A 25,757-nucleotide genomic window follows, 5' to 3' on the forward strand; every position below is an offset into this window, starting at 1 on the left:
CGGAAGCCCAGAGAGCTTCGACAATGCAGCACAATGCCCTGAAGCATCAGCATCAAAATATACTTCAAGTACCAAAAAGTACTCATTGTGCAGAATGCCCTATTTTTGAATAGCTGGACATTTAATTACTTTATCACCAGCTGTGACTACAGCTGATAATCAACCATGTTTCATAGGGATGTGACTACATTTAGAAATGTCACGCATTTTTAGGTATAAAGCAAAAGATGCAATGAAATAAATAAGCTATCACATATTAATCCAAATGAATTCACTGAAATACATCTGCACATTTCTGCAGCCTGACTTATTACACACGTGAACACAGTACACATTTGTTTACTGCAAGCTTGTTTCAGAGATGTGATGCAGTTAAATCTGTATGCGTCTGTTTCCTTGTAGTGTTAGTAGAGATGGTGAACCTGACACAATCCTGTGTTTAGTGTGAAGGAAACCAGTTAACAGCCGGTTTAGTAAAATTCTCTTGAACTCATGGAAAACTCATCGTCGTCTCGAAGTGAGCAGCTGAAGCGTCCCGTGTGATCAGAGGTCCTCGTCGTCCTCGCTCACCATGACGTCGAGCTCTTTGTCTTTCCGTACGACGCTCTCGGTGATGAACTCCTTGTGCTGCTCCTCCAGCTCACGCAGCTCCGCCTGCAGGCGCTCCAGGTGGAGCACTCGCCGGTTCCTCAGCAGCCGGCTGGGGAATGGGTTCATGTCGTTGAAGGCGATGCTGGTCAGCTTCCTGCATGGACACACGCAGGTGGAAAGGACTCGATCACCAACACAGAGGAACTGGAAACTGATCAGCTTGAGTGTTTCTGTTTTATGCTGCTTGATACTTCAGGTACTGCAGTTTGAGCAGGAAATACTGGACTGACTGGACCACATGTATCCGAGAGCTGCAGATACTTAAAAATCTTTAAATCGTTGTTACTGTGATCAGGGAAATTTAAACTTCTCACAAAATTTCAGTAAAAAGGGTTTGAAGCTCAAAGATTCAACAGCTACATCCGCTACACTTCTGAGAGTGTAACAGCTCGTAGATTAAGGCGGGTGGAGGCGAGTGCGTACCTGGCATTGGAGACGGTCTTTGTGAAGAAGCGTAGGTACTGGTAGATCTCCACGCTGTCGTGAATCTTCAGGATGTCGTCCTCTTTGTATTTGAACAGAGCCAGAGTGTATCTGAAGATCACCTGCAGCACAGACACGCATTTCATAACAGGACACTCACGCCACACAATTAATTGGAAACTTTGAGGAGGTGAGTCATAAAATCACTCTTTCAGTTGTGGTGCAGTTGGGCCCTTTACTCATTACAGCTCTGATCGATTTCCAATAAGCCACTTGGTTCCTCAGTTGCCAGATAATATTAACTTACTTGGTAGTTGAGCTTTAAGTTTAAATTAAACTTTTGGGTTGGATCTACGTGGCTGAAGCTGTTGTCAGCATTTATCCCTGTGTGGTATATATTTCTGTGTCTGAACTGTGATTTTATTTCCTGAGACAAACGATGTAAAAGCTGTGCTGCATTTGTCACATTGCAGAAACAAGCCCAAAGCCATTGTCCCGCTCATCGTCTGGATTTACGCTGCTTGTGGTAGACTGTGAGGTCGTTACTAGAATGATCTGCTTTCCCACTCCTATTTCATGTCACATGACAGTTCCCCATGCTTAGTAAACAATGTCTTATTACTCCTAAAATGTAAATAAAGACATCTAAAGGTGAAAACAAAATCATTTTTGTTTCCATGGACACTACTGTGGTGCATTCAAGTGTTGTCTGCATTTCTGTCATGGTGTGTTCGGGTGTATGGTACCTTGGTACCCTCATACAGGAAGGCGTCCCACAGAGGCATCAGGATGTCGCTGGGCAGACTCTCCACAAAAACCACCAGGAACCAGTTGAAGGTGACCAGAGAGACGTCAATGTTGTGATCCTCAAAGTGAGATGCCAGGCGAGGAAGCTTCTCCGCCATGAAGTCCTTCAGCACGCGCTGGTCCGCCTGAGCACAAAGACTCACAGAGATCAGCCTCACTGATCACTAAAACAGATCACAGCAGGCAAGCAGGTGAGTGTGTCTGCTGACCTGAGAGGCCACCAGATTCTTGGTGTAGTAGTCCTGAGGCATGATGGCTTCCACCACTGCCACCAGACACCAGAAGGCGTCTTCGTCACTTTGGAGGACCAGCAGAGCGAGGGCCGCTAACCTGTGGACATTGATGGAAGGTGAGGTTCTGCCTGGAAGGCGGGTCCACATAAGAACTCAGATATAAAATTTATACTTTTGTTCTGACCTGTTGAGTACCTGGCAGTAGCCAATGGCAGGGTTATGCCCGGAGAAGGCCAGAAGGATGCGGCGGAGCTGCTGGAGGGCAGGGCTGAAGGGTGGGGCTGGAGGGCGGGGCTGGACGGCGAGGAGAAGTGCTGATTGGTCGTCAGGGTTCGGTGAAGGTCCAGCTGGACCTGCCTGGAGGCAGGATTAGGAGCTGTCCGACTCTTCTCACACAGCTGGAAACAGAACAGGATTACCGAGTGCTCGCCAGCATTCCCAACAGGAAGGAGGAGGAGCCACCTGTGCTCAGGTGCGGATAAAGCACTCTGTTGGCAGAGGTATGAAAATGCGCAGTAAAATCTAACGTGCATAGCTAACTTCATCAACGACATTTTGGGAGGAATAATCACACATCAGCCTTCGGCCATTTTTTGATGAACGCATACGCCCCCTAGAGCGCGCTAACTTTATTAACAGCCACACAAATGTAAAGCACACATCAAACATAAATAAACCATTTGACTGTCTCCATAATTGAGAGCATTTTCTCTTCTTATTTCAACACCCCCACTTGCTCTCATATTATGATGCTCTTAAGTAAACAAAAAAAAACAACAAACAAAAGGTTTCTTCCTCAGTACTGTATACATGTTCGTATACCATGTTAATGCCCAAACATAAACTTCTCAAACTTGAACAGCTTAACTTTTGTTGCAGGCTTTGTCATTACATCTGCAACCATCTCTTCTGTTGAACAATAATCCAGAGTTATTTTTCCTGCACTCACAGTTGATCTCACAAAGTTGTACTTTATGTCAACATGTTTACATCTCTGTCTCGTCACAGGATTCTTCGCCAACGCAATTGCACCCTGATTATCTTCATGAACTTTTGGCGGTGCATATTTTTGTCCATCAATACCTTGTAACAGTTGCATTAGGTACAAAACTTCTTGTAGGGTCGCAGCTAAAGCCATGTACTCCGCTTCACAGGTAGATAATGCAACAGTAGGTTGTCTTTTGGTTTTCCATGAGATTAAAGGACCATCTACAGACAAGCTTATGCAATAACCAGTTGTACTCCGTCTGTCTGTTACATCAGCTGCCCAATCAGCATCGCTGTATGCCCACAACCTCAGTTCTTTGTTGTCACATTTCCTGTAACACAGTTCTTTCTCGGTTGTCCCTTTCAGATACCTCAGTACTAGAGCAGGGCGATATGGCCAAAAATATTTATCACGATATATATTTGAAAATTTGCGATAACGATATAACTGACGATATAATTGATGCGAGACAAAATACAACTCCACAACATTACTAGCGCAAAAAGAAAACCTTCCATTTATTTTCACTTAAATAAGAAGCTGGTTTTTATGTACATTAAAGCTTTATAAAAATGTAACAGTGCAAATACAAATTCCTTGCTGAAAGTTTAATCAAAAGGCATTTCCAGTAGAAATGGGCTGACATATCCTGAGCATAACCATATATAATATCCACTGAAGTTAAAAAGAGGTGCTTTGCAAAATTAAACTGCAGTATGCAATACGTATTTTTCGGACCATAAGGTGCACGGGATTATAACGCACATCAAGCGAAACAAAGCAGTCAGATAAATCAAACTTTATTAAACTCATTCTTCTTGCTTCCTCCACTTCTGTACCATTGATTCATTAATGTTGAATTCTCTGGCAGCTGCTCTATTCCCATGTTGTTGCAGTATATTAATGACTAACCTCGTATTGTGGATGGATTATCTCAGTTGTTCTCCTGACTGAAGTTTGGTCTGTTTACAGCACCCTGCCATGCGATTGCATTTGTCTCTAACCATGAGGAACCTTAACGTTAACTTTTATAAGTGGAAAAGTGTTAGTGTTCGTCCTCCAGCTTCCCTGTTTATGTTATGCTAACATAGCTGTGTCGCTAGCGATTACGTAGCACATCATTATATACCAGCTAGCCCAACTTCAGTAACCCTACAAACGTCACTGCTGTTTAGTTTCCTGTCTTCATTTATGTTGGAAGTGATAGCAGAGCTGTACGTTTGATTTTTTTCAGAAATCTCTCAGTCAGAACATGCAATATCATGCTTAGGTAACTAGCGAGCTAACTTCCGCTAGCTTCCCGCTAACTTCTAACTCTGTTAAATGTAATAAATTTTGTTTTAATGGATGCCTGGAAGTTAAACTTCATAGTTACACCTGGTAAAGCAGCAATGCTGATCGTTTTATTAAAGATGAAAGAATTTAGACAGTTTTTAACGCTCAGTGATGCTGCAGTGTTCGTTTGAACTGAAGCATAAGGAGTTTAGGACCCAGATTACTCCCAGATTTAAGAGCATCTTAGTCCGACAAATACGACAATAACGACGGCCGCTTGCATGTTCTGCAAAAAAATGTGCTTTGTCGTGTATCTGATGGACAAACACCAAACCAGTTCCACATCACTGAAGTTGCACCATTTTTACAAACCAATTCTGGTTCATCTGTTTCACTCAACAATCGGCCATGTGCGTATGAAAACAAAGGCACTGCGCATGCGCGTTTTACTCATATTCTATCGCGATATTTCATTTTCCTATTGTTGCCTAACATTATACCGGTATTACCGTGAACGGTATAATATGGCCCAGCCCTACTCAGTACATGTTTTACTGTAGTCCATTTGTCTTCAGTTGGCTCAGTAAAGTACTGTGAAAGTTTACTGACTATAAAACTCAAGTCCGGTCTTGTGCATGTAGCCAAATAGATCAGACTACCAACTGCCTCTCTGTACCTTTTGACATCACTCATCTTTTCTGCATCATCAGCATAGTTCAGTTTTTGCTCACAAGGTGTCTGTCTTTCTTTACAATCCTGCATGTTGAATCTTTCAAGTATTTTTTCCACATATTGTTTTTGTGACATTTTTACACAGTTATCACTCTGGTCAAAATCTATACCAATGAAATGTCTCAGTTTACCCAAATCCTTCATTTTGAATTTTGCTGCAAGCATTTTCTTCACAACAGTTAGTTCACTTTCATCACTAGCAGCAATGATCAGGTCATCTACCCATACAATCAGAATCACCTTCTTATTTTCTGTCATTTTTGTGTAAACACAATGGTCAGCGGGGTTTTGCACAAAGTCGTTCTCACTCAGATATTCATGCAACAACTTGTTCCAATTCCGGCCTGATTGTTTTAGCCCATATAGCGACTTTTTCAACTTGCACACCAGTTTTTCATTTGTGTCGGATTTTACCTCATAACCCTCAGGTTGTTCCATGAATACCTCACAATCTATTGGTGCATGAAGATAGGCAGCTTTAACATCCATCTGGTGTAAAAGCATGTTTTCTTGTGCTGCCTTTTGCATCAACACTCTGATACTAGTCAGGTTAGCAGTAGGGGAAAATGTTTCTTCATAATCCACACCTATCCTCTGACTATATCCTTTAGCAACATAACGTGCCTTGTACTTCTCAGATCCATCAACATTGTTTTTGACTGCGTACACCCATCTACCCCCCACTGTCTTCTTACCCTCAGGCAAAGTGGTTAAGGTAAATGTGTCATTTTCTCTTAGTGATTGCATCTCTTCATCCATTGCACTGACCCATTTCTCTGAGTTAGATGAAGTTATTGCTTCCTTGAATGTTTGGGGAATGTTACACATTGCTCTGTAACAATAATCCATGTTTGTAAGTACTTGATCACAATCCTCCTTATCAGTAACATATTCACTTAAATACCCAGGCCTCTTTCTCACTCTGGAAGGATACCTTGCAGCCTCGCAGTCGAGTTGATTCTCCTGTGACTGGCTGCTCATCTCAGACATGCTTACTGGGATCTGTTCCTGAGTATCTGTGTGTTCTGTACTCACATCAGTCTGTTCTCTGGTCTTGGTGAACCTGTTTGGTGTCTCAAAGTCACCCTCATCATCTGGCACCTTGTCAGTCTGTGTTTGTCTCTCTACTCTTGTTTTAGTCTCAAACTTCACCAGTCTATGCTTCTGTACTTTCCCACTGCCCGGGTAGTAGACCATATAAGCTGGACTGTTCTTGTCATATCCAACAAAAATTCCTTTCTCACACCTTGAGTCTAGTTTTCTCTTGTTCTGCCTGTAGGCATAACACACTGACCCAAATGTCTGCATCCTGGAAAGGTTTGGCCTTCTTCCTGTCAGCATTAAATATGGTGTCTGTTCTGTGCGTCTGTTAAAACATCACTACAGCTGCTGTTTGCACTGCGTAAGTCCACAACTCTTTAGGTAACTGTTTCTCTATTAACATACACCTGGCCATATCAAAAAGAGTACGCCAATTGCGTTCTGCAGTACCATTTTGGTGTGGTGAGTATGGTGCTGAGGTCTCATGCCTGATTCCATTTTTGCTAAGGAGTGCCTGATACTCATTTCCCATAAACTCTGTTCCATTGTCAGACCTGATACATTTAACTTGCCCATACGGGGCTGTATCAGCCAAAAACTTCTGTGTTGCTTTTGCTGTGTCACTCTTATTTTTCAGAAAATACACAAACACTGCACTGGAATAGTCATCAGTGAATGATAGTGCAAATCTATATCCATCTCTGGACTCTGAGTCTACTGGACCAGCTAGATCTGTGTGTACCAGCTCTAAGGCGGTTTTGGCTCGTGCATCAGGGTCCCTGTTTCTAGTTTGAACAAACTTTCCCTGTGTGCACACTTCACAATGCAAGACAGATTTGTCTGTTTTTCCTTTGATTGCCATACCATCAACAACCCCCTGTAATTTCTGAATGTCATCATAATTACAGTGACCAAGAATTTCATGCCATGTTTGCATGTCATAGCAACCCTTACACTAGAACAACATGAAAGCATGGATCCATCCTCCCTCACATTCACAATTCAGGCTGCTGGTGTAATCGTGCGGGGGATATTTTCCTGGTACACTTTGGGACCTTTAAATGCTACAGTCTGAGTATTGTTATGACCACAGTGTACCCTCTTCTGATGGCTGAAAGTAAAAGGGGGTCCAGTACCGGTTCCGGTACCAGGCCTACTGACAATTTAACATAATGTAAAATGGTAACATCGTAAACATAATGTTACAATTTAACATAATGTAAATGGTAACATTGTAAACATAATGTTACCATTTAACATAATGTAAAATGGTAACATTGTAAACAGAATGTTACCATTTAACATAATGTAAAATGGTAACATTGTAAACAGAATGTTACCATTTAACACAATGTAAAATGGTAACATTGTAAACAGAATGTTACCATTTAACACAATGTAAAATGGTAACATTGTAAACAGAATGTTACCATTTAACATAATGTAAAATGGTAACATTGTAAACAGAATGTTACCATTTAACATAATGTAAAATGGTAACATTGTAAACAGAATGTTACCATTTAACATAATGTGAAATGGTAACATTGTAAACAGAATGTTGCCATTTAACATTATGTAAAATGGTAACATTGTAAACAGAATGTTACCATTTAACACAATGTAAAATGGTAACATTGTAAACAGAATGTTACCATTTAACACAATGTAAAATGGTAACATTGTAAACAGAATGTTACCATTTAACATAATGTAAAATGGTAACATTGTAAACAGAATGTTACCATTTAACATAATGTAAAATGGTAACATTGTAAACAGAATGTTACCATTTAACATAATGTAAAATGGTAACATTGTAAACAGAATGTTACCATTTAACACAATGTAAAATGGTAACATTGTAAACAGAATGTTGCCATTTAACATTATGTTAAATATAACTAACGGATTTACTTTACCAAATGGACCATCCCGGCCTTGCCGTATTGGTCTATTTGATTCACCTTTGTTTTTATTGTTTATTTTATTTTCACTTGCTACACATAGGACAGACATGACTGGGGGAAAGAAAGGGGAGAAAGAAAGAGGGAAAGAAAAACAGCAGGGAAGAGGAATGGTGATAAAGGGCAAAAAACAAAAACCAACAAAACAAACAGATAAAAAATATATATATCAGTCACTTCAACTCAAAGAAGTCCAGACGCTTTTCTTTTCAAGCTCCTTTGACTGACTGTTAGGACAACTTATTTATTGCAAGCATGCAGTACAAGAATAACTCGATGTTTCTGACTTTGCATTACGAATTGTTTACCCACTGACAAACATTTCAAATTAAATTAAATTAAAAAACAATTTGTGGTAACCTGATTTTAATTCAAAAAGAATCATTAACAACACTTCTTGTAATGGTGTCAAAATCAGCCCAACTTTTACTTTCAAATGCAAAAAGTAAAAGAAAATGAGCCAACATACTGGACACATATAATTGTAAATATAATTGTTTATAAACAATTATACTGTCATCATTGTTACAGATATGGAAACTTTATTAACAATTTGTCCAAGTAAAAAAATGCCCTGCTAATTGTTGGGGTTTTCTCTCCTCTAGCCCTTTCCTTTAAGCTCTTCTTTACATCCCCCCACCCCCACCTTTTCTTTTTTCTTAATAATATAACAATAAAAACAATTGGCTGCATTTTAAATGTGTCAGATCAATGTCTTTATTCAAGAATACAAGAAATGGTAATAGCTGCATGTGTGTTTGTGTGTGTGCATAATATGCATACTTTACTTGTTGGATCCAAATCCCACAAGGAATCAAATAAAACAAGAAGACAAACAAAAACAAAACAAAAATATATTTCTCTCCCTTCCCAGGTCAGGTTCACAAAAGCATTGCAGCTCTTTATTCCTCTTGTACAGCTCCAGAGTCTGTCAGCCAAAAAGAAACTACTGAGGTTCCAACACCCAGTGTTTCTGTAAACACAGATGAAAATGAACAGTCATCCACATCTAAAAGATTTGTAGATTCGAGGGACCGGTATAATACATCTAGTACATCTTTGTTTAAACCTCAGAACACAAAAAGGGAACAAACCATTGTATACAGATTTAAAAGTGCGCAAAGCAACGAACAGTCACCCTCTGAAACAGCTGAGGTTATCACAACCATTGTTTCTGTAAATACACAGGAACAGTCACCCACCTCAAAAAGATTAGTATATTCAAGGGACCAGTGTATCTACTCTGGTCAAAAGAATCCATGCTTCGTACTGATGTCCACAATTCTTTTTTATTCCTCTCACAATCATGGAGCACCGTGAAAACTAGAAACGAGTAAAATAATATCAATAGCACATATGACATCCATCTCAGCCACTTATTTCTTTTCACAAGGTGCACAAGTGCTTAACAAATAACAGCATAATGTTTTTACCGTGTACGCCTTGTAAAACCAGTAGTAGAAAAGTTGTAGGTTCGTGCTCTTGTGGGGGAGACGTATGTTATCCACCACCTCGATAGCTAGCCGAGAGTTCGAGGGTCACTAGAGCCGCCGAGAACGCATGAACTACTTACGGTAGGACGTTTTGCCAAAGTAAGACGTTTTGTCAGAACACCGAGTCCTCAGGAGGATGCAGCCCATGAATTTGGACACGATCTCAGATGCACTTCTGGTGTTGTCATGGCAACCCACACAAACATTTCAGCGTCAGCTACAATGAGGCGGAGCCCTTACTGAAACACTGAGCTCAGGTAGAGTGAAAGACAACATTTTTCCGCATCCAAAACAGCAGCGCTGTTCCTGTGACCTCTAGTAAAGCCTCTACTTGGGAAAAGGGAGTCTTTCATCAAAGCATCCTGCAGAAGTTGAATAAAAATATGCAAATGTTTAAATGATGCAACTTAATGAAGGCTGACAGCAGTTGTACTATTTTACATTGCAGCAAACAGGGGTGACCATTAGTTTCAACGTTTTTACAGCATTTTTCACATTGAAAGTGAAATAATATAAATAATGTCTCAATTAAATTGCGTTAATATTTAAAAATACAAAAACTACAGCTTTGTTCACAAGCCAATAAAAATGTACTTGGGCCAGTGATAAATGAAAATAACACTTATTCAGCACCTGGTTGTTGCGGCTGCATCAGGACACCAGATGTTCAGCCTCCATCCTGTAGGCAGACTTATCCCCGTCTGAGAGGAGTCCAATAATGGTGGTGTCATCTGCAAGCTTAATTAATTTGACAGACTGGTGGTTGGAGGTGCGGCAGTTGGTGTACAGGGAGAAGGGCATAGAAGAAAGAACACAGCCCTGAGGGGAGCTCGTGCTGATGGTCCGGGAGTCCAAGACATTCTTCCCCAGCCTCACTGGTTGCTTCCTGTCCGTCAGGAAGTCAGTGATCCACCGGCAGATGGGATCAGGCACATTCATCTGGGAAAGCAATCCTTGAAGAAGATCTGAAAGGATGGTGTTGAAGGTAGAGCTGAAGTCCACAAACAGGATCCTAGCATAGATTCTGCAGGACAAAGTGTAGGGCCATGTTGATGGCATCGTCTACAGACCTGTTGGCTCTGTATGCAAACTGCAGGGGGTCCAGGAGGGGGGCCGTGAGGGTCTTAAGATAGGAGAGAACCAGGTGCTCAAAAGACTTCCTGACCAGATGTCAGAGCCACAGGTCTGTAGTCTTTTCGTCCAGTGATCTTTGGCTTCTTGAAAGCTATATATGATATAAAAATTATATAAAAACTGTTAATCAGCAAAAGAAATGATATCATAGTTCTTATAAAGAAAGCCTCTATCAATCAAACACCAGCAGTGTAGCAATGTTGTTCACTTACACTGTATATAAAACACTGATTTTGGCTACATCCAGTTTTTACTGTATTATAAACATTTTTTACCATGAAGAGTAAAGTGTTTGGCATTTTTGTCATTGTTATTGAGCTCAGAGATCAGGCCCAGCCCAGTATCTACCTGGTTATGAGCAAGGAGCTGGAGGTGATAACTCAACAATAACCAGGCCATGCATGCATGGATGGATGCATGGATGGATCAGTTTGTAGGCTGTGTGTGGTCAGCAGCAGGCTGCTGGGTGTGGACCAAGAGGGAAAGCCCAGCATGTGAAACCCATCAGCAGAAGGCCAGAACAAAGGTGCACAGACAAACGCAGCCCAGACACTCAGGCAGGACGAGTAAAATAAATGGCAGCAAACACAGTATGATGTGGTAAAATGTGCTTTCTTTCACAAACAGATAGCACAAACAAGAATCACAAGAATCTCCTTTGTGGTTCTTGTTTTTCTTTTGAGTACATTAATAAAAAGTTGAAATAAAGTGGCAATAAAATTCATGCACTGAAGACCACACGAAACCCTAATTCACCCTACTACCTGTTGCCTTCACATTCCATTTGCATCCCTTGTCCACAGAATCAAAAATGACCCTTCTTCGCTAAAGATCGAACATAAAGCAATTGCATTTTAAATGGAAGCCCATTTTGCATTAAGAAACACTATCAGCAATCAGAAATTGTGTATATCAGAGTTCTCTGTTTTTACTGTCCTGAAAACTGCATTAATTCAGTGGATGCGGTTAGGTTCAAAACAACGTAATATAAGAGGGCAACCAATTCAATCTAAGAGGGATCCAATTTTTATCCATTCATGTACCAGCTACTGGCTTTTTGCTGTTATGTTCTCATATCGCGTGAGAGTTTATTTGCCAGGTGTCAGAAGTCTAATAATAAAGCTCCGGCACAACGTGGTCGAAGTTACCCGCATATCGGATCGCATCATGTCAGTGAAGATCGACGCCGACCCGACCGTCCTACGGATTATCTCCTGCAGGGACGTGCAGAGAGGTTTAAAGGGGCGGGTGCTCAAAGTTAAAAAGGGGCACATTGAACCATGCTGAATAACAACAACACACATTCATCAAGAATCTAATATGGGAAGGGCAGGGCTGTGTTGATCTGAGACTGTAGACATTAAAAAGTCCACAGGAGAGATGGTAGCTGATTAAACAAGTTTCATGAGATAATAACAAAATGCAAAGATTGGTGACAGCGCTTGTAACCATAAGGCAACGAAAAACTGTGACATAAACTCGGCTCTGCCTGTGAATCACTCTTTGCTTCTCTTCTTCCTTCCTTCCCATCATTTCATATATCACTCTCCACTTGCTGTCTATCTGAGAACAAGGCACAACTTGCTATTGCAATAAACTATAATCTAATTATCCACACCTAACAACTCTTGCACTTAATCTATAATAAAATGATGACAGCAAAATGTTATAGCACTGCCTTTAGTAGCCTCATACAGCTCCTACTGTTTCCTCCTCATGTCCTTACCAGCCATGTCTGCACAATGTTATATCATGAGTAATATTTTTTTAAATCCAGCTAAATAAAACACACACATGCACACACAGTGACATTTTAGACCTTCTTCAGAATACTGTATATACTATGGGCATCCTTAAATTATTATTTATTACTAGAGCTACAATAATAAAGCAATGAGGAGGGGGAAGTAATAAATATGAAATAATGTATTTATGATGATTCCATTTGTTTCACTATCCACTCTGTGCAGGGCAAAGCTTATTACATTTTTAAACTGTAGAGATACAATCATTTTACTGCTGTAAAATCCAACTTTTGTCTTATTTAAAATATAAATCTAATATAATCTGCTTCTTAATGTATGTTCTTTAAAATACAGCGTGTGTTTTTTAATATATTATAATTATAATAATTATTATGTGGACATGCATATTAGATCGTTTTTTAGTGAAATATAATCCCTCCAGAAAGGCAGGAAATGCCCAGAAACTTGCTTTAAAACTAAATATGTTCCCTAAAACGGTGACAGAGCTACAGACCCATGACAGCCTTACACAGGTAGCCAGCAGCTATGACCAGCACTACTTGTGCAGTTAATAAAAGGACAGGTAATGTTTGTCACGCTGTTGCACACACAGCACGCTCGTTTGTTTCAGTTCGTCAGTTGCAACAAGACAGCTTACCAACGTGTACGTAATAAGCTAATACTCCTGTGTGCTACACACTACAGTGTGCGCTGTACACCTACTTACTGGTTTGTCGCATCAGTCTGTGTCTCTGAGTTAACTTGTGTTTCTCCTACAGCTCCGGACCGCAACAAATGCGCGTGCTCTTTGTGAGCTCGTTCCCGGCTCGTAACCAGCGCGTTCTGCCGTCGAGGGCGATCATTGGTTAAATGTGATCATGTGACTGATGCAAGCCAGATCCTTTTATTTAGCAAAACTATGATTAATAGTTAAATATTATTGTTGAGGGGCACAGACAGGACTCCGCACGCACACACACATAAAATAAATAAATAAATAAATAAAAAAAATTTAAAAGTTGCCTCAACAAAAGGGCACTTTGGGCACTCATCAGGAAAGGGGCGGGTGCTCAAGCCCCTCTAGCCCCCCCCTGATCTCCTGCTATGCACCACAGACCAACTGCCCCGACGAGGAGAAGACAGAATTCTGGCGCGCCCTCGACGACCACCTGCAAACGATTAGCCCTGAGGAACACGTGGCGGTAGGCGGCGACCTAAATGGACATGTAGGCAAGGGGAGAGACGGATATCACCGATTCCATGGCGGCCAAGGATTTGGGACCAGAAACGACGAGGGTTGCCGGGTACTGGACTACGCAGAGGCCCACGATCTTGCCGTGACCAACACCTTCTTCAAAAAGAAGCCGGCACACCTCATCACGTACTCCAGCGGCGGCAGAGACACCCAAATCGACTACTGGCTAGTCCGAAGACCCCATCTCAGCCTAGTCACGAACGTAAAAGTCATACCATCAACCAATATTGGCCCTCAACATCGGCTACTTGTGATGGATCTCCGACTCAACCTTGGCCAACGACGACGGTGGAGAAGATCAAGTGGTGGTGCCTCCCTGAGGGATCCAATTTTTATCCATTCATGTACCAGCTACTGGCTTTTTGCTGTTATGTTCTCATATCGCATGAGAGTTTATTTGCCAGGTGTCAGAAGTCTAATAATAAAGCTCCGGCACAACGTGGTCGAAGTTACCCGCATATCGGATCGCATCATGTCAGTGAAGATCGACGGTGTTAATGGTAACATTGTAAACAGAATGTTACCATTTAACACAATGTAAAATGGTAACATTGTAAACAGAATGTTACCATTTAACATAATGTAAAATGGTAACATTGTAAACAGAATGTTACCATTTAACACAATGTAAAATGGTAACATTGTAAACAGAATGTTACCATTTAACACAATGTAAAATGGTAACATTGTAAACAGAATGTTACCATTTAACACAATGTAAAATGGTAACATTGTAAACAGAATGTTACCATTTAACACAATGTAAAATGGTAACATTGTAAACAGAATGTTACCATTTAACATAATGTGAAATGGTAACATTGTAAACAGAATGTTGCCATTTAACATTATGTTAAATATAACTAACGGATTTACTTTACCAAATGGACCATCCCGGCCTTGCCGTATTGGTCTATTTGATTCACCTTTGTTTTTATTGTTTATTTTATTTTCACTTGCTACACATAGGACAGACATGACTGGGGGAAAGAAAGGGGAGAAAGAAAGAGGGAAAGAAAAACAGCAGGGAAGAGGAATGGTGATAAAGGGCAAAAAACAAAAACCAACAAAACAAACAGACAAAAAATATATATATCAGTCACTTCAACTCAAAGAAGTCCAGACGCTTTTCTTTCCAAGCTCCTTTGACTGACTGTTAGGACAACTTATTTATTGCAAGCATGCAGTACAAGAATAACTCGATGTTTCTGACTTTGCATTACGAATTGTTTACCCACTGACAAACATTTCAAATTAAATTAAATTAAAAAACAATTTGTGGTAACCTGATTTTAATTCAAAAAGAATCATTAACAACACTTCTTGTAATGGTGTCAAAATCAGCCCAACTTTTATTTTCAAATGCAAAAAGTAAAAGAAAATGAGCCAACATACTGGACACATATAATTGTCAATATAATTGTTTATAAACAATTATACTGTCATCATTGTTACAGATATGGAAACTTTATTAACAATTTGTCCAAGTAAAAAAATGCCCTGCTAATTGTTGGGGTTTTCTCTCCTCTAGCCCTTTCCTTTAAGCTCTTCTTTACATCCCCCCACCCCCACCTTTTCTTTTTTCTTAATAATATAACAATAAAAACAATTGGCTGCATTTTAAATGTGTCAGATCAATGTCTTTATTCAAGAATACAAGAAATGGTAATAGCTGCATGTGTGTTTGTGTGTGTGCATAATATGCATACTTTACTTGTTGGATCCAAATCCCACAAGGAATCAAATAAAACAAGAAGACAAACAAAAACAAAACAAAAATATATTTCTCTCCCTTCCCAGGTCAGGTTCACAAAAGCATTGCAGCTCTTTATTCCTCTTGTACAGCTCCAGAGTCTGTCAGCCAAAAAGAAACTACTGAGGTTCCAACACCCAGTATTTCTGTAAACACAGATGAAAATGAACAGTCATCCACATCTAAAAGATTTGTAGATTCGAGGGACCGGTATAATACATCTAGTACATCTTTGTTTAAACCTCAGAACACAAAAAGGGAACAAACCATTGTATACAGATTTAAAAGTGCGCAAAGCAACGAACAGTCACCCTCTGAAACAGCTGAGGTTATCACAACCATTGTTTCTGTAAATACACAGGAACAGTCACCCACCTCAAAAAGATTAGTATATTCAAGGGACCAGTGTATCTACTCTGGTCAAAAGAATCCATGCTTCGTACTGATGTCCACAATTCTTTTTTATTCCTCTCACAATCATGGAGCACCGTGAAAACTAGAAACGAGTAAAATAATATCAATAGCACATATGACATCCATCTCAGCCACTTATTTCTTTTCACAAGGTGCACAAGTGCTTAACAAATAACAGCATAATGTTTTTACCGTGTACGCCTTGTAAAACCAGTAGTAGAAAAGTTGTAGGTTCGTGCTCTTGTGGGGGAGACGTATGTTATCCACCACCTCGATAGCTAGCCGAGAGTTCGAGGGTCACTAGAGCCGCCGAGAACGCATGAACTACTTACGGTAGGACGTTTTGCCAAAGTAAGACGTTTTGTCAGAACACCGAGTCCTCAGGAGGATGCAGCCCATGAATTTGGACACGATCTCAGATGCACTTCTGGTGTTGTCATGGCAACCCACACAAACATTTCAGCGTCAGCTACAATGAGGCGGAGCCCTTACTGAAACACTGAGCTCAGGTAGAGTGAAAGACAACATTTTTCCGCATCCAAAACAGCAGCGCTGTTCCTGTGACCTCTAGTAAAGCCTCTACTTGGGAAAAGGGAGTCTTTCATCAAAGCATCCTGCAGAAGTTGAATAAAAATATGCAAATGTTTAAATGATGCAACTTAATGAAGGCTGACAGCAGTTGTACTATTTTACATTGCAGCGAACAGGGGTGACCATTATTTTCAACGTTTTTACAGCATTTTTCACATTGAAAGTGAAATAATATAAATAATGTCTCAATTAAATTGCGTTAATATTTAAAAATACAAAAACTACAGCTTTGTTCACAAGCCAATAAAAATGTACTTGGGCCAGTGGTAAATGAAAATAACACTTATTCAGCACCTGGTTGTTGCGGCTGCATCAGGACACCAGATGTTCAGCCTCCATCCTGTAGGCAGACTTATCCCCGTCTGAGAGGAGTCCAATAATGGTGGTGTCATCTGCAAGCTTAATTAATTTGACAGACTGGTGGTTGGAGGTGCGGCAGTTGGTGTACAGGGAGAAGGGCATAGAAGAAAGAACACAGCCCTGAGGGGAGCTCGTGCTGATGGTCCGGGAGTCCAAGACATTCTTCCCCAGCCTCACTGGTTGCTTCCTGTCCGTCAGGAAGTCAGTGATCCACCGGCAGATGGGATCAGGCACATTCATCTGGGAAAGCAATCCTTGAAGAAGGTCTGAAAGGATGGTGTTGAAGGTAGAGCTGAAGTCCACAAACAGGATCCTAGCATAGATTCTGCAGGACAAAGTGTAGGGCCATGTTGATGGCATCGTCTACAGACCTGTTGGCTCTGTATGCAAACTGCAGGGGGTCCAGGAGGGGGGCCGTGAGGGTCTTAAGATAGGAGAGAACCAGGCGCTCAAAAGACTTCCTGACCAGATGTCAGAGCCACAGGTCTGTAGTCTTTTCGTCCAGTGATCTTTGGCTTCTTGAAAGCTATATATGATATAAAAATTATATAAAAACTGTTAATCAGCAAAAGAAATGATATCATAGTTCTTATAAAGAAAGCCTCTATCAATCAAACACCAGCAGTGTAGCAATGTTGTTCACTTACACTGTATATAAAACACTGATTTTGGCTACATCCAGTTTTTACTGTATTATAAACATTTTTTACCATGAAGAGTAAAGTGTTTGGCATTTTTGTCATTGTTATTGAGCTCAGAGATCAGGCCCAGCCCAGTATCTACCTGGTTATGAGCAAGGAGCTGGAGGTGATAACTCAACAATAACCAGGCCATGCATGCATGGATGGATGCATGGATGGATCAGTTTGTAGGCTGTGTGTGGTCAGCAGCAGGCTGCTGGGTGTGGACCAAGAGGGAAAGCCCAGCATGTGAAACCCATCAGCAGAAGGCCAGAACAAAGGTGCACAGACAAACGCAGCCCAGACACTCAGGCAGGACGAGTAAAATAAATGGCAGCAAACACAGTATGATGTGGTAAAATGTGCTTTCTTTCACAAACAGATAGCACAAACAAGAATCACAAGAATCTCCTTTGTGGTTCTTGTTTTTCTTTTGAGTACATTAATAAAAAGTTGAAATAAAGTGGCAATAAAATTCATGCACTGAAGACCACACGAAACCCTAATTCACCCTACTACCTGTTGCCTTCACATTCCATTTGCATCCCTTGTCCACAGAATCAAAAATGACCCTTCTTCACTAAAGATCGAACATAAAGCAATTGCATTTTAAATGGAAGCCCATTTTGCATTAAGAAACACTATCAGCAATCAGAAATTGTGTATATCAGAGTTCTCTGTTTTTACTGTCCTGAAAACTGCATTAATTCAGTGGATGCGGTTAGGTTCAAAACAACGTAATATAAGAGGGCAACCAATTCAATCTAAGAGGGATCCAATTTTTATCCATTCATGTACCAGCTACTGGCTTTTTGCTGTTATGTTCTCATATCGCATGAGAGTTTATTTGCCAGGTGTCAGAAGTCTAATAATGAATAAAGTTCAGGATATGCTTAAAAACTCACCTCAGTATAGCCGTCATCAGAAGGAAGTGCGCTTCACTGACTCATCAACTTGTCTCAGGCTTTCCACAAAGTTTCACAGTTGACCTTAAAGTAAGATGCTGCAAGCTTACCTTGCAGTGTATTACTTTTTAAGGTCTAAAGACCTTAAAGTGCGCTATAGATTGAAGTGATTTGAACTGACAACAGGGCTAATTCAGCACTTCAAGTTAACATCAATAAAAGTTTTTAAATTTATTCTGATTTCCGTTTGTTTTCATTGCCTGTGCTATCTGTTATTTAGTTCAAATTGTGGGTAGATAATGCTGTGCTGTCATGTGACCTGTTCTCTCATGTGTGCCTTTCTCTTGTTTTGTATGTATTTCTCGTTTGTTATTTATTCCTATTTTATTCCTGCAATTGGTATGGAATTCATTTTTTTTTTTAAATTGATCAGTGTTTTGAAATTAGATGTGATGAAGATGTGACCTTAATTTACAAAATCAACATCATGTTGGATTCAATGAGACATGAAACTAGTGCATGAAACAGGTCTCAGTAAATGTTCTCATAGACTGCAATACACTGCCCCCTGCTGGTCATTATAAAGTCTGCAGATGTCATTTGACATGAATGTCATATTTGTGAAACAAAATAAAGGACTCTGTAAAATAAATGAAAATCAAATATTTATATACAGAATATTTATGTACAAATGCTGAAAAAGACATTTGAACAAGATGCACACCCAGTAAAATTTAAAAAAAAAGAAAAGTCAGTTTTATCATGTGACTATCATGCTGTCATTTCCGCACAATGCACTTTACACCAGATCAAAATAAAACACTGTGAGGTCGTTCTAACCGGAAGCCCAGAGAGCTTCGACAATGCAGCACAATGCCCTGAAGCATCAGCATCAAAATATACTTCAAGTACCAAAAAGTACTCATTGTGCAGAATGCCCTATTTTTGAATAGCTGGACATTTAATTACTTTATCACCAGCTGTGACTACAGCTGATAATCAACCATGTTTCATAGGGATGTGACTACATTTAGAAATGTCACGCATTTTTAGGTATAAAGCAAAAGATGCAATGAAATAAATAAGCTATCACATATTAATCCAAATGAATTCACTGAAATACATCTGCACATTTCTGCAGCCTGACTTATTACACACGTGAACACAGTACACATTTGTTTACTGCAAGCTTGTTTCAGAGATGTGATGCAGTTAAATCTGTATGCGTCTGTTTCCTTGTAGTGTTAGTAGAGATGGTGAACCTGACACAATCCTGTGTTTAGTGTGAAGGAAACCAGTTAACAGCCGGTTTAGTAAAATTCTCTTGAACTCATGGAAAACTCATCGTCGTCTCGAAGTGAGCAGCTGAAGCGTCCCGTGTGATCAGAGGTCCTCGTCGTCCTCGCTCACCATGACGTCGAGCTCTTTGTCTTTCCGTACGACGCTCTCGGTGATGACCTCCTTGTGCTGCTCCTCCAGCTCACGCAGCTCCGCCTGCAGGCGCTCCAGGTGGAGCACTCGCCTGTTCCTCAGCAGCCGGCTGGGGAATGGGTTCATGTCGTTGAAGGCGATGCTGGTCAGCTTCCTGCATGGACACACGCAGGTGGAAAGGACTCGATCACCAACACAGAGGAACTGGAAACTGATCAGCTTGAGTGTTTCTGTTTTATGCTGCTTGATACTTCAGGTACTGCAGTTTGAGCAGGAAATACTGGACTGACTGGACCACATGTATCCGAGAGCTGCAGATACTTAAAAATCTTTAAATCGTTGTTACTGTGATCAGGGAAATTTAAACTTCTCGCAAAATTTCAGTAAAAAGGGTTTGAAGCTCAAAGATTCAACAGCTACATCCGCTACACTTCTGAGAGTGTAACAGCTCGTAGATTAAGGCGGGTGGAGGCGAGTGCGTACCTGGCATTGGAGACGGTCTTTGTGAAGAAGCGTAGGTACTGGTAGATCTCCACGCTGTCGTGAATCTTCAGGATGTCGTCCTCTTTGTATTTGAACAGAGCCAGAGTGTATCTGAAGATCACCTGCAGCACAGACACGCATTTCATAACAGGACACTCACGCCACACAATTAATTGGAAACTTTGAGGAGGTGAGTCATAAAATTACTCTTTCAGTTGTGGTGCAGTTGGGCCCTTTACTCATTACAGCTCTGATCGATTTCCAATAAGCCACTTGGTTCCTCAGTTGCCAGATAATATTAACTTACTTGGTAGTTGAGCTTTAAGTTTAAATTAAACTTTTGGGTTGGATCTACGTGGCTGAAGCTGTTGTCAGCATTTATCCCTGTGTGGTATATATTTCTGTGTCTGAACTGTGATTTTATTTCCTGAGACAAACGATGTAAAAGCTGTGCTGCATTTGTCACATTGCAGAAACAAGCCCAAAGGCATTGTCCCGCTCATCGTCTGGATTTACGCTGCTTGTGGTAGACTGTGAGGTCGTTACTAGAATTATCTGCTTTCCCACTCCTATTTCATGTCACATGACAGTTCCCCATGCTTAGTAAACAATGTCTTATTACTCCTAAAATGTAAATAAAGACATCTAAAGGTGAAAACAAAATCATTTTTGTTTCCATGGACACTACTGTGGTGCATTCAAGTGTTGTCTGCATTTCTGTCATGGTGTGTTCGGGTGTATGGTACCTTGGTACCCTCATACAGGAAGGCGTCCCACAGAGGCATCAGGATGTCGCTGGGCAGACTCTCCACAAAAACCACCAGGAACCAGTTGAAGGTGACCAGAGAGACGTCAATGTTGTGATCCTCAAAGTGAGATGCCAGGCGAGGAAGCTTCTCCGCCATGAAGTCCTTCAGCACGCGCTGGTCCGCCTGAGCACAAAGACTCACAGAGATCAGCCTCACTGATCACTAAAACAGATCACAGCAGGCAAGCAGGTGAGTGTGTCTGCTGACCTGAGAGGCCACCAGATTCTTGGTGTAGTAGTCCTGAGGCATGATGGCTTCCACCACTGCCACCAGACACCAGAAGGCGTCTTCGTCACTTTGGAGGACCAGCAGAGCGAGGGCCGCTAACCTGTGGACATTGATGGAAGGTGAGGTTCTGCCTGGAAGGCGGGTCCACATAAGAACTCAGATATAAAATTTATACTTTTGTTCTGACCTGTTGAGTACCTGGCAGTAGCCAATGGCAGGGTTATGCCCGGAGAAGGCCAGAAGGATGCGGCGGAGCTGCTGGAGGGCAGGGCTGGAGGGCCGGGCTGGAGGGCGGGGCTGGACGGCGAGGAGAAGTGCTGATTGGTCGTCAGGGTTCGGTGAAGGTCCAGCTGGACCTGCCTGGAGGCAGGATTAGGAGCTGTCCGACTCTTCTCACACAGCTGGAAACAGAACAGGATTACTGAGTGCTCGCCAGCATTCCCAACAGGAAGGAGGAGGAGCCACCTGTGCTCAGGTGCGGATAAAGCACTCTGTTGGCAGAGGTATGAAAATGCGCAGTAAAATCTAACGTGCATAGCTAACTTCATCAACGACATTTTGGGAGGAATAATCACACATCAGCCTTCGGCCATTTTTTGATGAACGCATACGCCCCCTAGAGCGCGCTAACTTTATTAACAGCCACACAAATGTAAAGCACACATCAAACATAAATAAACCATTTGACTGTCTCCATAATTGAGAGCATTTTCTCTTCTTATTTCAACACCCCCACTTGCTCTCATATTATGATGCTCTTAAGTAAACAAAAAAAACAACAAACAAAAGGTTTCTTCCTCAGTACTGTATACATGTTCGTATACCATGTTAATGCCCAAACATAAACTTCTCAAACTTGAACAGCTTAACTTTTGTTGCAGGCTTTGTCATTACATCTGCAACCATCTCTTCTGTTGAACAATAATCCAGAGTTATTTTTCCTGCACTCACAGTTGATCTCACAAAGTTGTACTTTATGTCAACATGTTTACATCTCTGTCTCGTCACAGGATTCTTCGCCAACGCAATTGCACCCTGATTATCTTCATGAACTTTTGGCGGTGCATATTTTTGTCCATCAATACCTTGTAACAGTTGCATTAGGTACAAAACTTCTTGTAGGGTCGCAGCTAAAGCCATGTACTCCGCTTCACAGGTAGATAATGCAACAGTAGGTTGTCTTTTGGTTTTCCATGAGATTAAAGGACCATCTACAGACAAGCTTATGCAATAACCAGTTGTACTCCGTCTGTCTGTTACATCAGCTGCCCAATCAGCATCGCTGTATGCCCACAACCTCAGTTCTTTGTTGTCACATTTCCTGTAACACAGTTCTTTCTCGGTTGTCCCTTTCAGATACCTCAGTACTAGAGCAGGGCGATATGGCCAAAAATATTTATCACGATATATATTTGAAAATTTGCGATAACGATATAACTGACGATATAATTGATGCGAGACAAAATACAACTCCACAACATTACTAGCGCAAAAAGAAAACCTTCCATTTATTTTCACTTAAATAAGAAGCTGGTTTTTATGTACATTAAAGCTTTATAAAAATGTAACAGTGCAAATACAAATTCCTTGCTGAAAGTTTAATCAAAAGGCATTTCCAGTAGAAATGGGCTGACATATCCTGAGCATAACCATATATAATATCCACTGAAGTTAAAAAGAGGTGCTTTGCAAAATTAAACTGCAGTATGCAATACGTATTTTTCGGACCATGAGGTGCACGGGATTATAACGCACATCAAGCGAAACAAAGCAGTCAGATAAATCAAACTTTATTAAACTCATTCTTCTTGCTTCCTCCACTTCTGTACCATTGATTCATTAATGTTGAATTCTCTGGCAGCTGCTCTATTCCCATGTTGTTGCAGTATATTAATGACTAACCTCGTATTGTGGATGGATTATCTCAGTTGTTCTCCTGACTGAAGTTTGGTCCGTTTACAGCACCCTGCCATGCGATTGCATTTGTCTCTAACCATGAGGAACCTTCACGTTAACTTTTATAAGTGGAAAAGTGTTAGTGTTCGTCCTCCAGCTTCCCTGTTTATGTTATGCTAACATAGCTGTGTCGCTAGCGATTACGTAGCACATCATTATATACCAGCTAGCCCAACTTCAGTAACCCTACAAACGTCACTGCTGTTTAGTTTCCTGTCTTCATTTATGTTGGAAGTGATAGCAGAGCTGTACGTTTGATTTTTTTCAGAAATCTCTCAGTCAGAACATGCTATATCATGCTTGGGTAACTAGCGAGCTAACTTCCCGCTAACTTCTAACTCTGTTAAATGTAATAAATTTTGTTTTAATGGATGCCTGGAAGTTAAACTTCATAGTTACACCTGGTAAAGCAGCAATGCTGATCGTTTTATTAAAGTTGCAGTGTTCGTTTGAACTGAAGTATAAGGAGTTTAGGACCCAGATTACTCCCAGATTTAAGAGCATCTTAGTCCGACAAATACGACAATAACGACGGCCGCTTGCATGTTCTGCAAAAAAATGTGCTTTGTCGTGTATCTGACGGACAAACACCAAACCAGTTCCACATCACTGAAGTTGCACCATTTTTACAAACCAATTCTGGTTCATCTGTTTCACTCAACAATCGGCCATGTGCGTATGAAAACAAAGGCACTGCGCATGCGCGTTTTACTCATATTCTATCGCGATATTTCATTTTCCTATCCGATTGTTCAGTCTGACGTCACTAGCCGTGTCTGGGTCTAAACTCTGCTGCAGGTCCATATATCAAACAATCACTATGGCATTACTGAGAGTTGAAAAACTGTCTAAAGTCTTTCATCTTTAATAAAATGATCAGCGTTCTGCTCTACCGGGTGTAACAATTGAGTTTAACATCCAGGCATCCATGAAAACTGAATTTATGACATTTAACGGAGTTAGAAGTTAGCAGGAAGTTAGCTCGCTAGCTTCTATCCAAATACAATATAGCATGTCCTGACTGCGGGGTTTTGGAAACAAATTAAAACGTACAGCTCTGCTATCACTTCCAGCATAAATGAAGACAGAAAACTAAATAGCAGTGACGTTTGTAGGGTTACTGAAGTTTGGCTAGCTGGTATATAATGATGTGCTACGTGCTTGCGACACAGCTATGTTAGCATAATATAAACAAGCTAACTTTTTTTCCCACTCGATAAAAGTTACCGTGAGTGTTCTCGGTGGTCAGGAACAAATGTAATCGCATGGCAGGATGCTGTAAAAGGACCAAACTTCAGCCAGGAGAACAACTGAGATAATCCATCCACAATACGAGGTTAGTCATTCATATACTGCTGCACGGGCTGGGCTGTAGTTACATCGTAAGGTTTTAAAAACTGAGCTTAAATAAATGATTAGTGGTAATAAAAGCCGAGGGAGGTCAACAGTGATCACTGACTGTTTTAGGAGCTTTTTGAGATTAAATAGAAGAAAATACATAACATTAAACATGTTAACAACACAAAAGCCATATTAAACGCCGACTACTTTAGACCCGGAAGTAGGATTCGTCGCGTCATCACTGAACAACCGGATTGTTGCCTAACATTATACCGGTATTACCGTGAACGGTATAATATGGCCCAGCCCTACTCAGTACATGTTTTACTGTAGTCCATTTGTCTTCAGTTGGCTCAGTAAAGTACTGTGAAAGTTTACTGACTATAAAACTCAAGTCCGGTCTTGTGCATGTAGCCAAATAGATCAGACTACCAACTGCCTCTCTGTACCTTTTGACATCACTCATCTTTTCTGCATCATCAGCATAGTTCAGTTTTTGCTCACAAGGTGTCTGTCTTTCTTTACAATCCTGCATGTTGAATCTTTCAAGTATTTTTTCCACATATTGTTTTTGTGACATTTTTACACAGTTATCACTCTGGTCAAAATCTATACCAATGAAATGTCTCAGTTTACCCAAATCCTTCATTTTGAATTTTGCTGCAAGCATTTTCTTCACAACAGTTAGTTCACTTTCATCACTAGCAGCAATGATCAGGTCATCTACCCATACAATCAGAATCACCTTCTTATTTTCTGTCATTTTTGTGTAAACACAATGGTCAGCGGGGTTTTGCACAAAGTTGTTCTCACTCAGATATTCATGCAACAACTTGTTCCAATTCCGGCCTGATTGTTTTAATGTCTTAATAAACTGATCCGTAAGGCCAGCAATGTTGTGGGGATGGAGCTGGACTCCCTCAAGGTGGTGTCGGAGAGGCGGATGCTGTCCAAGATAAAGACAATGTTGGATAACACCTCCCACCCACTCCATGACATGTTGGTCAGTCACAGGAGCTCGTTCAGTGAGAGACTGAGATTACCGAAAAGCACCACTGAACG

The 25,757-nt window shown here is 40.8% G+C and overlaps 2 protein-coding genes across 2 annotated transcripts; both read right to left on the reverse strand.

The window, feature by feature from the left end:
- Positions 1 to 543: 543 nt before the first annotated feature.
- LOC146716980 (TBC1 domain family member 2A-like) lies at positions 544 to 2,261 on the reverse strand. The gene is made up of 4 exons (XM_085470575.1): positions 2,091 to 2,261; positions 1,821 to 2,006; positions 1,075 to 1,196; positions 544 to 745 (listed from the first exon to the last, which is right to left on the reverse strand). Exons 1-4 carry the CDS (start codon positions 2,259 to 2,261, stop codon positions 544 to 546), a joined length of 681 nt encoding a protein of 226 aa, XP_085326701.1.
- Positions 2,262 to 19,830: 17,569 nt separating this feature from the next.
- On the reverse strand, positions 19,831 to 23,134 carry LOC146716981 (TBC1 domain family member 2A-like). The gene is made up of 6 exons (XM_085435549.1): positions 21,702 to 23,134; positions 21,586 to 21,669; positions 21,378 to 21,498; positions 21,108 to 21,293; positions 20,362 to 20,483; positions 19,831 to 20,032 (listed from the first exon to the last, which is right to left on the reverse strand). Exons 1-6 carry the CDS (start codon positions 21,953 to 21,955, stop codon positions 19,831 to 19,833), a joined length of 969 nt encoding a protein of 322 aa, XP_085291675.1. The 5' UTR covers positions 21,956 to 23,134.
- Between the last annotated feature and the right edge of the window lie 2,623 nt (positions 23,135 to 25,757).

The sequence above is a fragment of the Copadichromis virginalis genome, linkage group LG2 (genome assembly GCF_057382275.1).
Source record: "Copadichromis virginalis isolate Kocher_CV1m ecotype Utaka linkage group LG2, C_Virginalis_male_GT1.1, whole genome shotgun sequence".
Classification (NCBI taxonomy): domain Eukaryota; kingdom Metazoa; phylum Chordata; class Actinopteri; order Cichliformes; family Cichlidae; genus Copadichromis; species Copadichromis virginalis.